The sequence below is a fragment of the Danio rerio genome, chromosome 9 (genome assembly GCF_049306965.1).
Source record: "Danio rerio strain Tuebingen ecotype United States chromosome 9, GRCz12tu, whole genome shotgun sequence".
Taxonomy (NCBI): Eukaryota; Metazoa; Chordata; class Actinopteri; order Cypriniformes; family Danionidae; genus Danio; species Danio rerio.
The window spans coordinates 1,522,501-1,540,000 of record NC_133184.1 but is presented as its reverse complement, the minus strand read 5'-3'; the positions used below and the strand labels follow the sequence as shown (position 1 = coordinate 1,540,000).

General features: G+C 37.1%; 1 protein-coding gene across 2 annotated transcripts in view; it reads right to left on the bottom strand.

The window, feature by feature from the left end:
* pde11a (phosphodiesterase 11a) overlaps nucleotides 1-17,500 on the bottom strand; it is a 75,134-nt gene that overhangs the window by 30,877 nt on the left and 26,757 nt on the right. For both annotated transcript variants that reach the window (XM_684746.9, XM_073912391.1), the window contains 6 exons: nucleotides 17,171-17,235; nucleotides 12,644-12,776; nucleotides 10,755-10,830; nucleotides 7,089-7,156; nucleotides 5,565-5,657; nucleotides 453-503 (listed from right to left, as the gene is read on the bottom strand). In XM_684746.9, the coding sequence (XP_689838.4) occupies nucleotides 453-503; nucleotides 5,565-5,657; nucleotides 7,089-7,156; nucleotides 10,755-10,830; nucleotides 12,644-12,776; nucleotides 17,171-17,235 (486 nt within the window). The remainder of the gene's footprint in view (nucleotides 1-452; nucleotides 504-5,564; nucleotides 5,658-7,088; nucleotides 7,157-10,754; nucleotides 10,831-12,643; nucleotides 12,777-17,170; nucleotides 17,236-17,500) is intronic.

Sequence of the window (17,500 nt, the reverse complement as noted above, 5' to 3'; positions counted from 1 at the left end):
ATCTCTCAGTTAAACAGAAATTGGGGAAAAAATAAACATGGGGGCTAATAATTCTGACTTCAACTGTTTATGTATAATTATTAGCACGTACATATTGCAGGCGACATGTTTTGTCATTTACCCTGGTATTTGTCAATGTACTTCCATAAATGCTTCAGGCTAAATCCAGTCAACACATGATGATCAAAATGAACATTTCACCACACACACACACACAAACACTTGATAAATGATCCTTTTTGTAAGCAATTCTCCACAGAGACCATTAATAATGCACAAACACTGATGAGATATTGAATAGCTTTGCTCTGAATTATAGATACTGCATAAACAACACTGTCAGACTGAAATACTGAGGTTAATATAACACACACACACATCCACAAAACAAGCTATTTCATTATTAATAAGCTCTAAAATGTATAATTAGGTGTAATTCAGTTAATATTTACCTTAAACTTGTCCACCTCAGTCTTTGAGCAGGTGGCATGATACGACAGTACCTAAAAACAAATCATTAAGGGTTGACAGTTTACGCATCACTAAATGTAATATAATATCAACATCATAATCAAGAGAGACAAACTGCACTGAAATCAGATCAGACCACGCCCCTTTACTGCTGCATCCCTCTGATTGGCCAATTAGAGTCTTGAAATCACACTCAAGTAAAAGTACCACACCCAAAGAAATGTAGTGCAAGTAAAGTAAAAGTATGTTCAATTCATCTTTAATTTGTATAGCGCTTTTACAGTGTAGATTGTGTCAAAGCAGCTTCACATAGAAGATCATAGTGAACTGAAACAGTGTAGTTTAGATTTCAGAGTTAAATTCAGTTTAGCTCAGTTCAGTGTGGTTTAATATTCAACACTGAGAATCCAAACACTGCAAATGGTGTTGTAAACATTACTCAGAGTAAGAGTAAACAGAAGCCCTCTTAAGAGTAATTCAAATCACTGCAAAATGAGAGGTGTTATTTCGACTATTTCGTACAGTGAACTCATCGTCATGTTCAAGAAACCAGTCTGAGATGATTGAGCTTTATGACATGCTATCATCTTCTGAAGTAGCCATCAGAAGATGGAGACACTGTGCTCATAAAGGGATGAACATGGTCAGCAGCAATACTCAGGTAGGCTGTGGCGTTGATGCTCAATTGGTACTAATGGACCCAAAGAAAATCTCCCCCACACCATTACACCACCACCACCAGCCTGAACCGCTGATACAAGGCAGGATGATCCATGCTTTCATGTTGTTGAGGCCAAATTCTGAGCCGACCATCCGAATGTGTCAGCAGAAATGGAGACTCATCAGAGCAGCAACGTTTCTCCAATCTTCTATTGTCCAGTTTTGGTGAGTCTGTGTGAATTGTAGCCTCAGTTTCCTGTTCTTAGCTGACAGGAGCGGCACCCGGTGTGCTCTTCTGCTGCTGTAGCCCATCCGCCTCAAGGTTGGACGTGTTGTGTGTTCAGAGATGCTCTTCTGCAGAGCTCGGTTGTAACGAGTGCTTATTTGAGTTACTGTTGCCTTTCTATCAGCTGGAACCAGTCTGGCCATTCTCCTCTGACCTCTGGCATCAACAAGGCATTTGCGCCCACAGAACTGCCGCTCACTGGATATTTCCTCTTTGTCGGAGCATTCTCTGTAAACCCTAGAGATGGTTGTGCATGAAAATCCCAGTAGATCAGCAGTTTCTGAAATACTCAGACCACTGGCACAAACAACCGTACCACACTCAAAGTCACTTAAATCCCCTTTCTTCCCCATTCTGATGCTCAATTTGAACTGCAGCAGATCATCTTGACCATGTCTACCTGCCTAAATGCATTGTGTTGCTGCCATGTGATTGGTTGATTAGAAATTAATGTTAATGAGCAGTTGGACAGGTGTACCTAATAAAGTGGCCGATGAGTTTATTTCTGATGTATAAATATGCATTGCTACGAATGGAATTTGGACAACTATAAAGGCGATTTTGTAAGTATTTAGTTTTTTTTTTCGACACTCAAACTCCAGACACTTTTTGGACACTTCCAACGCTTTCATTGTACATGTTTGCTTTATTTTTTAAAGCGTTTGTGTCTTGGGATTGGTCTGTCGTAATTTTTCTATGCATGATTTGATTGGATGAGATTTAAAGGACTGATCATTACTTAACTAAACACTGTAATGAAGACAAGATAAACATGGTGACTGCAGAAAGAAGGAAAACTGCAATTAAAGTACCATACAGCACTAAAAATATACTCAAGTCAAACTACACATTAGAAATGTGAAAATTAGAAATCGACTCAATGCAGTATTGAAATCTGAAATGAAGTCTGCTCAATATACAGTCATTTGAGTATGTGTATATCATTACTTTACAGTGACGCTGGCATCTATTCATAACACACTGACTGTCTGGCTGTGAAACTGATCTGCGATGTTATGCAATATTAACTTCAGCTCCGCTATAGTGTGCTGACGCTCTATTAAATATTGAAACTCAGACATGAAATCCTCATAAACGCAGTTGGTGTTGCTGTGGAGTGTGAGAGGAGCTCAGAGAACTTAATTAATGCTCTCTCTCTCTCTCTCTCTCTCTGGCTGTAATTCAGTTACACACATAATAAACACACTTGTGCTTATCCTTTTTTCTCTCACAGTCGCTGTAAATACGTCACTGTTTTGTTATTTGCCTGTAAAGTGTGCAATCTCAGAAATAAAGGTACAGAAGCAGTATTTCAAACGGTACATTTTTGCACGTTTATGCACCTTACAGACACAGTATGCAATTTTTGCCACTAGAGGGTGTGTATTCACAACAAACAAAGGTGTAGATTGACACATTTTACTTATAAAGTGAGTAAACCTGTTGCTTTTAAAGCGATTAGTTGACTTTACTTTAATAAAGAGAGTAAACCTGTTGCTTTTACAGCGATTAGTTGACTTTACTTAATAAAGTGAGTAAACCTGTTGCATTTAAAGCGATTAGTTGACTTTACTTAATAAAGTGAGTAAACCTGTTGCTTTTACAGCGATTAGTTGACTTTACTTAATAAAGTGAGTAAACCTGTTGCATTTAAAGCGATTAGTTGACTTTACTTAATAAAGTGAGTAAACCTGTTGCTTTTAAAGTGATTAGTTGACTTTACTTAATAAAGTGAGTAAACCTGTTGCTTTTAAAGCGATTAGTTGACTTTACTTAATAAAGTGAGTAAACCTGTTGCTTTTAAAGCGATTAGTTGACTTTACTTAATAAAGTGAGTAAACCTGTTGCTTTTAAAGCGATTAGTTGACTTTACTTAATAAAGTGAGTAAACCTGTTGCTTTTAAAGCGATTAGTTGACTTTACTTAATAAAGTGAGTAAACCTGTTGCTTTTAAAGTGATTAGTTGACTTTACTTAATAAAGTGAGTAGATTAGTTGACTTTACTTAATAAAATGAGTAAACCTGTTGCTTTTGAAGCGATTAGTTGACTTTACTTTATTTAAGTCAGTAAACCTGTTGCTTTTGAAGCGATTAGTTGACTTTTCTTAATAAAGTGAGTAAACCCTTTGCTTTTAAAGTGATTAGTTGACTTTACTTAATAAAGTGAGTAAACCTGTTGCTTTTAAAGCGATTAGTTGACTTTTCTTAATAAAGTGAGTAAACCCTTTGCTTTTAAAGTGATTAGTTGACTTTACTTAATAAAGTGAGTAAACCTGTTGCTTTTTTAAGCGATAAGTTGACTTTACTTAATAAAGTGAGTAAAAATGTTGCTTTTACAGCGATTAGTTGACTTTACTTAATAAAGTGAGTAAACCTGTTGCTTTTTTAAGCGATAAGTTGACTTTACTTAATAAAGTGAGTAAACCTGTTGCTTTTAAAGCGATTAGTTGACTTTACTTAATAAAGTGAGTAAACCTGTTGCTTTTAAAGCGATTAGTTGACTTTACTTAATAAAGTGAGTAAACCTGCTGCTTTTAAAGCGATTAGTTGACTTTACTTAATAAAGTGAGTAAACCTGTTGCTTTTAAAGCGATTAGTTGACTTTACTTTAATAAAGTGAGTAAACCTGTTGCTTTTCCAGCGATTAGTTGACTTTACTTAATAAAGTGAGTAAACCTGTTGCTTTTAAAGCGATAAGTTGACTTTGCTTAATAAAGTGAGTAAACCTGTTGCTTTTAAAGCGATTAGTTGACTTTACTTCATATAATGAGTAAACCTGTTGCTTTTACAGCGATTAGTTGACTTTACTTAATATAATGAGTAAACCTGTTGCTTTTAAAGCGATAAGTTGACTTTACTTAATAAAGTGAGTAAAACTGTTGCTTTTACAGTGATTAGTTCTCCAGTCTAAGCTCTCCAGTTTCCCCTACAGTCCATTGAACAAGCTAAATTAACTGTAGTGTATGAGAGTGTGTTATTGTGTGTGTGGGTGTTTCCCAGTACTAGATTGCAGCTGGAAGGGCATCCGCTACGTAAAACATATGCTAGAATAGTTGGCGGTTCATTCTGCTGTGGCCACCACTGATAAATAAGGGACTAAGCTGAAGGAAAATGAATGAATGATTTATATTAGTCAGAATAACCTCTTACTTCTGAGCAAGAATCATCACCATAAAGCTCCTTGCTCCAATTGAGTGCCTGAATATTTTTTCATCCTATTTCAAACCACATGAGCCGTCAAACCCTCAGGCTTCACAGGTTAAAGTCATCAGCATGCTTTCTGAGCACATAAACCTGCTTTTAGACTGCAAACAAACTCTCGCCGGTGTTTCCAGACGGTGGTTTGGTTGCTCGATTGAAAGCTTTGAAGGGAGAGATTTATTCCTCTGCATCCTGCTGTTTCACTGTTAGATGAAAGAGGTCACATTCTGCTCTTATATAGCACTCCGCTTACCGTATAATGTCAGAAAAGGTTTCATTAATAATAATAATGTGCCTTGAATTGATCCCTATCCATCCTCTCATTGAAATTAAAGCAGGTTTTCTGAGCTCAGTTTTAATAAACGCTCCGGATTAAATGCTATGTTAAACTCAATTTCAGAACAGCTAGAAATGGTCGTTTTCTGTGATATTATGTGGAGGAGAGAGAGATGAAGACTGTGTGAGGTGAATGAATGTCAAAGCTACTCTGAGTCAAGACTGAATTCAGCTCCTCCGGCTCCAGCTTTAAGCTCCGCCTCCCACAGGAACTAGGTCAACATTGCACCAATCACACGCTCCCATTTCATGCTCCATCATTTAAAACTCTGCAATTAGTCACCGCTGTAGAAAAATCCTAGTTACAGTCAGATGTGTGTGTGTGTGGTTCTTGTATTTGTAATGTTGTGGGGACTATATGCATGCAATTATAGAACTAGCAGTAAATGTTGACCTTGTCAGTACATGTTTTGGTCTTCATAAGTAAAATGACTAATAAATCACACTGAATGAAGTATTTTGATAATGTAAAAATGCAGATTGGTTGCTGTGAGGATTTATTTTAGGGATATAGAGATGATATATATAGTAGAAACATCATTATGTCTATGAAAAGTCCCCACTAAGACTGCTGTATAAGTGTGTGTGTGCTTCAGAGAGACATACATACATCCAAAGCCACGGACTGCTTGGCCCAGGACTTCTTCACTTGGTCATACATAATGGTGTTATTAATTCCCAGTCCACAGAAAATCACAAATGCCTACAGAGAGAGAAAAGACCATGTAGTCACACTTAAAAAATCCCATTTAAAGCCCTAAAAGCTTTTCATGGTTTAAGAGCACATTGCAAGAATTTGGTTGCCCTCCCCAACAAACAAACAAAGACAGAAGTGAGTAAACCAGTTGCTTTTAAAGCGATTAGTTGACTTTACTCTTATAAATGTGAGTAAACCTATTGCTTTTAAAGCGGTTAGTTGACTTTACTTTAATAAAGTGAGTAAACCTGTTGCTTTTAAAGCGATTAGTTGACTTTACTTTAATAAAGTGAGTAAACCTGCTGCTTTTAAAGCGATTAGTTGACTTTACTTAATAAAGTGAGTAAACCTGTTGCTTTTAAAGCGATTAGTTGACTTTACTTAATAAAGTGAGTAAACCTGTTGCTTTTAAAGCGATTAGTTGACTTTACTTAATAAAGTGAGTAAACCTGTTGCTTTTAAAGCGATTAGTTGACTTTACTTAATAAAGTGAGTAAACCTGTTGCTTTTAAAGCGATTAGTTGACTTTACTTTAATAAAGTGAGTAAACCTGTTGCTTTTAAAGCGATTAGTTGACTTTACTTTAATAAAGTGAGTAAACCTGTTGCTTTTAAAGCGATTAGTTGACTTTACTTTAATAAAGTGAGGAAACCTGTTGCTTTTAAAGCGATTAGTTGACTTTACTTAATAAAGTGAGTAAACCTGTTGCTTTTAAAGCGATTAGTTGACTTTACTTAATAAAGTGAGTAAACCTGTTGCTTTTAAAGAGATTAGTTGACTTTACTTAATAAAGTGAGTAAACCTGTTGCTTTTACAGCGATTAGTTGACTTTACTTAATAAAGTGAGTAAATCTGTTGCTTTTAAAGCGATTAGTTGACTTTACTTAATAAAGTGAGTAAACCTGTTGCTTTTAAAGCGATTAGTTGACTTTACTTGATAAAGTGAGTAAACCTGCTGCTTTTGAAGCGATTAGTTGACTTTACTTAATAAAGTGAGTAAACCTGTTGCTTTTGAAGCGATTAGTTGACTTTACTTAATAAAGTGAGTAAACCTGTTGCTTTTAAAGCGATTAGTTGACTTTACTTAATAAAGTGAGTAAACCTGTTGCTTTTAAAGCGATTAGTTGACTTTACTTAATAAAGTGAGTAAACCTGTTGCTTTTACAGCGATTAGTTGACTTTACTTAATAAAGTGAGTAAACCTGTTGCTTTTAAAGCGATTAGTTGACTTTACTTAATAAAGTGAGTAAACCTGTTGCTTTTAAAGCGATTAGTTGACTTTACTTGATAAAGTGAGTAAACCTGCTGCTTTTGAAGCGATTAGTTGACTTTACTTTATTTAAGTCAGTAAACCTGTTGCTTTTGAAGCGATTAGTTGACAATAAAGCTCAACTTGAGTTTGTCTTGAAGAGATTACACAGATTATTTAAGTTATACCTCGAACAGCCTCTGATCTGCATCATCAAATGGTTTCCCGTCGAGTCTGTTCAAGACCTGAGCCACACCTACAACACACAAAGACAGAGATTTCATCACATACTGTACTGTGAGGACCTGCAATGCACAGTAAAGCACTAGAGTATTAAAGGGACAGTCCTCATCATTTAGTCAAACCCAAGTGATTTTACAGGTATATGAATTTCTATTTTCTGTTGAACACAAAATAAGATATTCTGATAAATGTAAAAATAAGATAAGATTAAAATCAGTCATTGACATCAATACTAGAAACAAAAAATACAATAGAAGTCAATGGCTGTTTTTCCAGCATTCTTCAGTCTTCATTTTTGGCTTTGGTACTGACTAATCTAATGTACACACACCAACATATTACTGTAAAGCATCCTATATCAAATATTAATTTAAAAGAGAGATCTGTGAGGCGTGCACTCATGCTGAGCACTGTATATATGAAGAGGGTTCAAAGAGTGCAGGAGTGAATCTCACTGCTAATTAAACCATCTGCTGCATTGAGTGTATTATAATTGTAATTGAACTGTATGTATTATAGTATGCATTTATAATAACAATGTAATGCACAGTCATTTAAAAATACATAACAATTACAGCATTTTATCACACATAAATAATTATTTGTCACCATCTCAGAAGTTTAAGCGATGTTTAAAATGAAGCTTGCGTGATTTTGGATGTGTTATGCAATAGTTACCTCATCTGCATACTGTATATGAATGCGCAGACTATTTTTAAACCTGTATGTGGCATTAGGCAGAGATGAATGATCCAGACTGTAAATGTTGTCTCATGACCTCATTAAAGGCATGTGATATTTAGAGGCGCCTAGTTATCGTCTTCATAAGGAATATGATAATGATGACTATGGTAGGGATTATATGAAGTGTTCATTTGTAATGAAAGCCACGCAGGGGGAAACAATAAAAAGAAATCATTTTTGGTGATGCCTCTTGAATGGCTTTAGTTTTTGTTTTTATTAGAGACTTTGCAATCTTACTTAAAAGCGTATTAGTGCCATTTAAAAATAAAAAAATAAATATATAATTAAATAACTAACTAATTAAATAAATAAATAAATAAATAAAATAATGAATAAATAAATCAAATTATTAATAAATTAATTAATAAATAAATAGATAATAAATAAATAAATACAATTATTAATTGATTAATAAATTAATTAATTAATTAATTTAATAATTATTAAATAAATAAATAAATAAATAAATAAATAAATAAATAAATAAATAGATAAATAAATAAATCAAATAATAAATAAATTAATTAATAAATAAATAAATCAAATAATAAATAAATAAATAAATAAATAATTTATTTATTTATTTATTTAATTATTTATATATTCAATTAAATAATTAATATAAATATTATGAGAATAATGTTGAAATTGTTCAAGAATAATGGCGTGATGTACGGCACGATTTGTTGCTATTTTTCATTTTGCATGTTCTCCCCGTGTTGTTGTGGGTTTCCTCCGTGTGCTCCGGTTTCCCCCACAGTCCAAACACATGCGCTATAGGGGAACTGATCAACTAAATTGGCTGTAGTGTATGAGTGTGTATGTAAATGAGTGTGTATGGGTGTTTCCCAGTACTGGGTTGCAGCTGGAAGGACTTCCACTGCGTAAACCATATGCCTGAATAGTTGGCAGTTCATTCCACTGTGGCGACCCTTGATAAATAAGGGATTAAGCTGAAGAAAAATGAATGAACGAAAAAGCGAGGGTTAAAATAACAAGCATCAAGCCAGAAACACACTGAACGCTGTAGTAAAATGCAGTCAGTGACTGCTGAGTGTTATACAGCATCTCCTTTGCGGACAGTGGGATCTTATAGAGCAGAAATTCAGAGGGTTTCTCTCCTCGCCGTACTGAACGTTCTCACACTGAGAGAAAGGAAAGCTGGTTGTGAAAGAACAGCAGAGATGAAGAAAGCGATGAAAAGCGAAAGAGCGAGGAGGAATCTTTTGAATGAACACATCCTTGACTTCTGCTTCTACTGAGTGTGTGTGTGTGTGTGTGTGTGTGTGTGTGTGTGTGTGTGTGTGTGTGTGTGCTTATAATGACTTCACGGTCCTGACAGAGTCCTCCCACACACACACACATACAGGCGCACACACAGACATCCACCCACGCACACTGCGCTCTGTGCAGCAGCACACACACACACACACACACAAACACACACGAGCGCACGCACACACCAATATACAGCTGAAGTCAGAACTATTCGCCCTCCTCTGAATATTTTGTTCTTTTTATAATATTTCGCAAATGATGTTGAACAGATTCAGGAATCTTTCTCAGTATTTCCTGTAGTATTTGTTCCTCTGGAGAAAGTCTGATTTGATTTATTTCGGCTAGAATAAAAGCAGTAAATCAATATGGCAATGTGATCATTCAGAAAAGTCACATCATAGGATTTGCAATGTTGCATTTGTATTATAATCGATCATTTGTATGTGTTTTTGATGCCTGTGATGGTATAATGACTTTAAAAGCATTCAGGCATCAGAATATAAACCATTTATGACCTTAGCTATGATTGAAGTTTACTGTATCATTCTGTTACTGTCTCTGAATACTGTTAGACTTGATGAAACGTTTTATTTCAGTTGCAACTTTTTTTTTTTTTTATTGTGTTCTGATGAGTCTCCATTTCTGCTGACACATTCAGATGCTCGGGTCAAAATTTGGCCTTAACAGCATGAAAGCATGGATCCATCCAGCCTTGTATCAGCGGTTCAGGCTGGTGGTGGTGGTGTAATGGTGTGGGGGAGATTTTCTTTGGGTCCATTAGTACCAATTGAGCATCAACGCCACAGCCTACCTGAGTATTGCTGCTGACCATGTCCATCCCTTTATGAGCACAGTGTCTCCATCTTCTGATGGCTACTTCCAGCAGGATAACGCAGCATGTCATGAAGCTCAATCATCTCAGAATGGTTTCTTGAACATGACGATGAGTTCACTGTACTCAAATGGCCTCCTCAGTCACCAGAGCTCAATCCAATAGAGCAGCTTTGGGATGTGGTGGAATGGGAGATTGGCATCATGGATGTGCAGCCGACAAATCTGCAGCAACTGTGTGATGCTGTCATGTCAATAAGGAGCAAAATCTCTGAGGAATATTTCCAGTAGCTTGTTGAGTCTCTGTCATGAAGGATTAAGGCAGTTCTGAAGGCAAAAAGTGGTTCAGCCTGGTACTAGTAAGGTGTACCTAATAAAGTGGCCGGTGAGTGTATATTGCAAAATAAAAAATTTTTTCACAATGTTAGATTTTTCAGTATCGTGCAAACCACTGTTATACAATGACTTGCCTAATTACCCTAACTTTACCCTAGTGAAGCCTTTAAATGTCACTTTAAGCTGAATACTAGTGTCTTGAAGAATACCTAGTCTAATATTATCATGGCAAAAAGAAAAGAAATCAATTATTAAAACTATTATGATTAAAATTGTGCTGAAAAATTCTCTCTGTTAAACAGAAATTGGGGAAAAATATAATAATCCTGACTTCAACTTTAAAATCCCGACACACATTCTCACACATTCCCAATGTGTGTGTATTAGTAAAACAGCAGCAAACAGTTAAGCAGATAACTCACCGATGATTTGGTGGTTACTGTTCCAGATGGGGACACACAGCACAGATCTGATGTGGAAGCCGGAGAACTGATCTGCCTGAAGAGATTGGAACACACACACTTGTCAACCACATTAAAATGAACATCAGCTCGTGAGGGAAAAGCCGGCATAACTATGAGATGCACTGAAGACACGGCGTTACGTAAAGCGGAGCCGCAGGCTTTTAAGTAGACACTCACACACACACACACACACACACACACACAAGTGGACAGAGGGCAAAGATTCACGCAGAGCAGAAGTAAAAATCAGCTTTAATCAGGCTTTCATTCTGGGTTCAACACAGCGCTGTACTGCTCTAGCATTTAGCATTTCTTCTGTGTTTTCCTTTATAATATTTGACTGGTTATTTTGCAAGATACTCGCATTCAGCATCCACTTTTTGGGAAATAGGCTCATTTCACAGCTCTACTAGAGTTAAATAGTTGAGTTTGACTCTTTTTGAGTTCATTCAGTCAATCTCCAGGTCTGGTGGGAGCACTTTTAGCTTAGCTTAGCATAGATCATTGAATCGGATTAGACCATTAGCATCTCCTTCAAAAATTGACCAAAGGGTCTCTTATTACACAGTTATTTGTCTTACTATCTTACTATACTTATTTAAACACCTTTATACTGTGCAGAATTAAGCATTTCCTTTGTGTTTTCCATAATGACAGTACACAATATTGGTGGTTCATTCCACTGTGGCGACCGCCTGATAAATGAGAAAATAAGCTGAAAGAAAATCATTGAATGAATGAGTAAATCAAATTTTACTGCTTATTTCGCAATATTCTAGCATTCAGCTTAAAGCAACACAACATTTTTAGCGTAGCTTAGCATAAATCATTGAATCGGATTAGACCGTTAGCATCTCGCTCAAAAATGATCAAAGGGTCTCTTATTACAGTTTTTTGTCCTACTGTCTTCGTCCACTAAAACACCTTTATACTGCACTAGCATCAAGCATTTCTTTTGCGTTTTCCATAATGACAGTATATAATATTGGTGGTTCATTCCGCTGTGGCAACCCCTGAGAAATGAGGGACTAAGCTGAAAGAAAATCATTAAATGAATGAAGGAATGAAAGAGTAAATAAAATTATAATGCTCATTTCGCAAGATTCTAGTATTCAGCTTAAAGCAACGCAACATGTTTAGCATAGCTTAGCATGGATAATTGCATCGGATTAGACCATTAGCATCTCGCTCAAAAATGACCAAAGGGCCTTTTATTACACAGTTATTGGTCTTACTGTCTATACTAAAACACCTTTATACTGCACTAGCATCAAGCATTTCTTTTTGTTATTTCCATAAGGAAAGTACATAATATCGGCGGTGCATTCCACAGTGGTTAGACTTTTAAGCTTTGATCCTAATTGTGGCGTTTTGGTGACTGTCACTTTAAATTCAAATGAGATTGGGTTCTTTTCAAAAGAGGGCGGAGCTAGAACCAGCTGTGTGTCAGTACAGTGGCAGAGTCAAAAATAAAACTAATGTCATATGCTAATGAGGGAGAGATGGTCACTAGTAGGCGGGGCTTTCCTCCTCTGATGACATCATACAAAGGGAGAATGTCAATCAGAGTGTTTCTGCAGACTGATTTCATCAAGTCTGATTATACAAAAATACAATTAGTACATGTTTACCATCAGAAGCTGGTTATATTCACACATTGTTCCCACACAGCTCAATTTAAACAAGTGATTTGTGCATATTAGGTCCCCTATATGTTGTTTTTACCCTGAATTCTCCTTTATTGTGAAGTTTAACCTCTTGTTTTGTTTAAAAGGCTGCAATATGCAAATTCTGTTCTGATTTAATGCATCACCCAAAGCTTTTCACTGATTGGCTGGAGCCTTTACCTCAGCGTCGAATCGAGGGTCTTGATAGGCGTCGCTGATGTTCACAGGAAGTCCAGTGGAGGCCACCAGCTCTGCAATGCTGTTATTGATCAGCCAATCAGAGTATGAGGATTTATCCATGCTGTCCTTAAAGCTGTGGATAAGACAAGCAGAAAGAGACATCACTCAACCATTGATTTCACTATGGAGCCTTTTCACATTGGCGGGTTTCTCAGCAGCAGAAGTCGTCATATTTAGTCAACTTATAGCGCAGCGAATGGGAGAGTACAACAAACTGTTTATTTATAATAATATTTGCTGAAATAATAAAAGAAAAATTATATGACTAACACTATGATGGTGTTATATGGAAGGTAAAGGTAAAGTTAGGGTAATTAGGCAAGTCATTGTATAACAGTGGTTTGTTCTGGAGACAATCCAACACTAATATTGCTGAAGGGGCGAATAATATTGACCTTAAAATGGTGTTAAAACAATTAAAAACTGCTTTTATTCTAGCCCAAATAAAACAAATAAGATTTTCCCCAGAAGAACAAATATTAAAGGAAACACTGTGAACAATTCCTGAATCTGTTCAGCATCATTTGAGGAATACTTAAAGCCTATAAATTCACAGGAGGGTGAATAATTTTGACCTCAGCTGTATATAAAATTGTTCATTTCTGATTGTAATCATTACTTTTTAATTGAAATGTGCTTCGTTTTTTAATCAATTAATTACTAGTGATATTCCCAGAGATGGGTTGCGGCTGGAAGGGCATCCGAACTTGCTGGATAAATTGGCGGTTCATTCCGCTGTGGCGACCCCGAAATAATAAAGCCGATAAGAAAATGAATGAATGAATTACTAGTGACAGAAATGCGCCGTTCTCTGTATTATTTCTGCCTCTGTTTCTCTCTCATCTGGTCTGATCAAACACACTCTCCATCACAACAGCGCTATGAATGTGTGTGTCTGGACGAGCAGCAGAAACGCGTCTTTCTGGCGTCTGCCCGCGAGCGCAGGACAAATCATCCTTACATAATGCATCCGGCTGAAGCTTCAGAGGAGCCGACAGAGGATCCAATAATTACTAGATAACACACAGAACTTGAGGAAATTCCCTGTGTGCGGCGGGAACATGCAGCACTGATGCTGTATCCTGTTTTTTAATTGTACATTATTTTCCTTCAACTTAGTCCCTTATTTATCAGTGGTCGGCACAGTGGAATGAACCGCCAACTATTCCAGCATATGTTTTAAACAGCGGATACCCTTCCAGCTGCAACCCAGTACTGGGAAACACCCATTCACACACAAACACTCATAGACTACGACCAATTTAGTTCATCAATTCCCCTATAGCGCATGTGATTTGACTGTGGGGGAAAGCGGAGCACCTGAAATAAACACACACCAATGTAGCGCCCTCACCGCAGATGAGGGACAATAATGTTAATAAAAACAGGAAACACGGAGCTGCTGCTGCTTCACGTCAGAGTCTGTGTATTGTTTTTTTTTTTAAATGAATGCACATAAAAATATACTTTCACATTGTAGAACAATATATGTAAACATCTTCACAGATATTATATATATAAAATCACAAAATATTCACAAACATATTCCCTGCACATTACTGTTATAAACTACTATAAAGTCATTATATGATTCTTCCTAAATAAACTTTTCAGTTTAATTGTCCTATAACACACACAAAGCCTATAACCGACCTAAACATATATTTCTCTTTATATATACATTGTAACCAACTATGGGAAATAATAGCACTTTGTGTCTTTATAGTTACTTTGTAACAATATTCCCTTTGTTAGTTGTTATGTTGATACATATAATATTCATTCACTTGACCGTTTCTTCAGTTGACATTTAAATCATCACTGTTGCCATTGGAATTACAGTGCAGAGCGGATATATAAGGAAGAAATGAATGAGTAAATTAAAATTTACTGCTTATTTCGCAAGATTCTAGTATTCAGCTTAAAGCAACGCAACATTTTTAGCATAGCTTAGCATAGATAATTGTATCGGATTAGACCATTAGCATCTCGCGCAAAAATGACCAAAGGGCCTTTTATTACACAGTTATTGGTCCTACTGTCTCACTATCCTTAAACATCTTTATACTGCACTAGCATCAAGCATTTCTTTTGTTATTTCCATAAGTAAAGTACATAATATCGGCGGTTCATTCCACTGTGGTTAGACTTTTAAGCTTTGATCCTAATTGTGGCGTTTTGGTGACGTTCGCTTTAAATTCAAATGAGATTGGGTTCTTTTCAAAAGAGGGCGGAGCTAGAACCAGCTGTGTGTCAGTACAGTGGCAGAGTCACAAATAAAACTAATGTCATATGCTAATGAGGGAGAGATGGTCACTAGTGGGCGGGGCTTTCCCCCTCTGATGACATCATACAAAGGGAGAATGTCAATCACAGTCTTTCTGCAGACTGATTTCATCAAGTCTGATTATACAAAAATACAATTAGTACACATATATTTCTCTTTATATATACATTGTAACCAACTATGGGAAATAATAGCACTTTGTGTGACTATATAGTTACTTTGTAACAATATTCCCTTTGTTAGTTGTTATGTTGATACATATAATATTCATTCACTTGACCACTTCACTTGAAATCATCACTGTTGCCATTGGAATTACAGTGCAGAGCGTATATATATATATATATATATATATATATATATATATATATATATATATATATATATATATATATATACAGTTAATACGAACTCATATTAATATACACTATCAGATTAATTAGATGACACTTGTTGCTTTCATATCTCTAACGTATATTCAACACATTTTGATAACGATTTCAATATTTCACACCTGATGAGGGACAATAATGTTAATAAAAACACAGGAAACACGGAGCTGCTGCTGCGTCACGTCAGAGTCTGTGTATTGTTTGAGCAGCAAGCCCCTCCCCCTCATTAGTTATGCAGCCTACAGGCAGAAGTAGCCAATCGGAAAAATGTAAATCGTTTATTGTCTACTTAATAAAACGAAAGTGTACAGACTAGAAAGAAAAAATTTACTTTGATTTTCAATTTCTAATAATTTGTAACCACTTCACCAACGCGGGAAGAACATGTACCACTGACCCAACCGGGACTCGAACTAGCAACCTTCTTGCTGTGAGGACACCACTGAGCCACCGTGCCGCCCTTGTGTTTTACACAAAACTGCTGCTATATTGACGCGGGTATCCACAGCTGTATCCCATCTAGACATTACCGGTGGTTGCCAGATCTCTTGATTGTTCCCTCGTTTGCTATTCCCTTCTAACGAATGAATGACGTGAGGTGCACTATTGTCATGTCAAGCACTTCCAAACGTCCCTCTACAGCTTTAACAGTAAATCAGACGCATCCTGGAATCAATTTATGGTTTTAATATCTCAGTTTAAGCCAGATGTAAAGTGAATTGCACCTCAGATGAGCTGGAGGCATCAGTGTGTGTGCGCGTGTGTGATCTCCCTAGACGCAGATCTGCTGCAACATTAGACAGGTGCAGAGAATGAGGCGACATGTGCGACTGAACACACAGTGCAGTGTGAACGCTCCCATATGGCAGCTGAGATCTGCACATCTACACAGAATCAGGAGCTCACATGAGAGAACATGTTTGCTCTCCGTCCTGTTCTCCTCTATGGCTCTGTCTTTGTGTGTGTGTGTGTGCGTGTGTAAGTGTGTGTGTGTTCTAAGAGCTGAACTCAGGGTTTTGAGACTCCACTGCTGGACCTGCTGGTGTGCTGAGTGTGGGCTGCAGATAACAGAGACCACACAATAACCCTGACCTAGCTGACAAACTAGAGTTCGGCATATACACTAGTGCACTACAGCACTGCGTGCACCTTACAGACCTGATGAAGGTTTACAGGACCACACACACCATCACATGCACCCTACAGCGCCACACACACCCTGCAGCGCCACACACATGAAATATAAAGTATGACACAGTTCAACAATAAGCTCATTAGTGCCTCTTAAATGTCTTCGGGATGCATAATATGAAGATTAGGCTTGTGTTGTGGGTGTTTCCCATATCAAAGTCCCATATCACACATGCACACAAACACACACTGAGAGCAAACACTCCTGCGGGCAGTGATACTGTCACATCTCTCTCCAGCAGTGCCTGTGTGTGTGTGTGTGTGTGTGTGTGTGTGTGTGTGTGTGTGTGTGTGTGTTATAGGTCGTAGCAGTAGTCAGTGTGAGGGAAACGCATCAGCCACCTGCCGCCTGCTGCAGTTCACAGCAAACAAACAGCAGCAGCAGTCTGAAACAGCCTCATTAGTGCTACAGCTACACTCTCTATGAGCTGTGTGTGTGTGCGTGCGTGTGTGTGTGTGTGTGTGTGTGTGTGTGTGTGTGTTTGCGTGTGTGTGTGTGTGTGTGTGTGTGTGTATGTGTGTGTGTGTGTGCGTGTGTGTGTGTTTGCGTGTGTGTGTGTGTGTGTGTGTGTCTGTTTAACCTGGTGTTAGCCGCACCTGTTCTCCATGTCAGCGCTGCATTTGGGTGATAGAAGCTCAAAGGACTTGGTGAACTTCACCACCTGTAGGAGATAACACCAGCAGGATTAGAAGAGGACGATGAAGATGATGAAGAAGATGATGATGATGATGATGATGATGATGATGAAAGTCAAGTAGAAAATAGTAAAGATAATGAAGAAGAAGATGATGATGATAAGGATGAAGATGATGGTGATGAAGAGAACGATGATTATGATGATGATGATGATGATAATGAAGAAGAAGAAGATGATGATGATGATGATGATGATGATGATGTTAATAAAAATGATGATAAGGATGAAG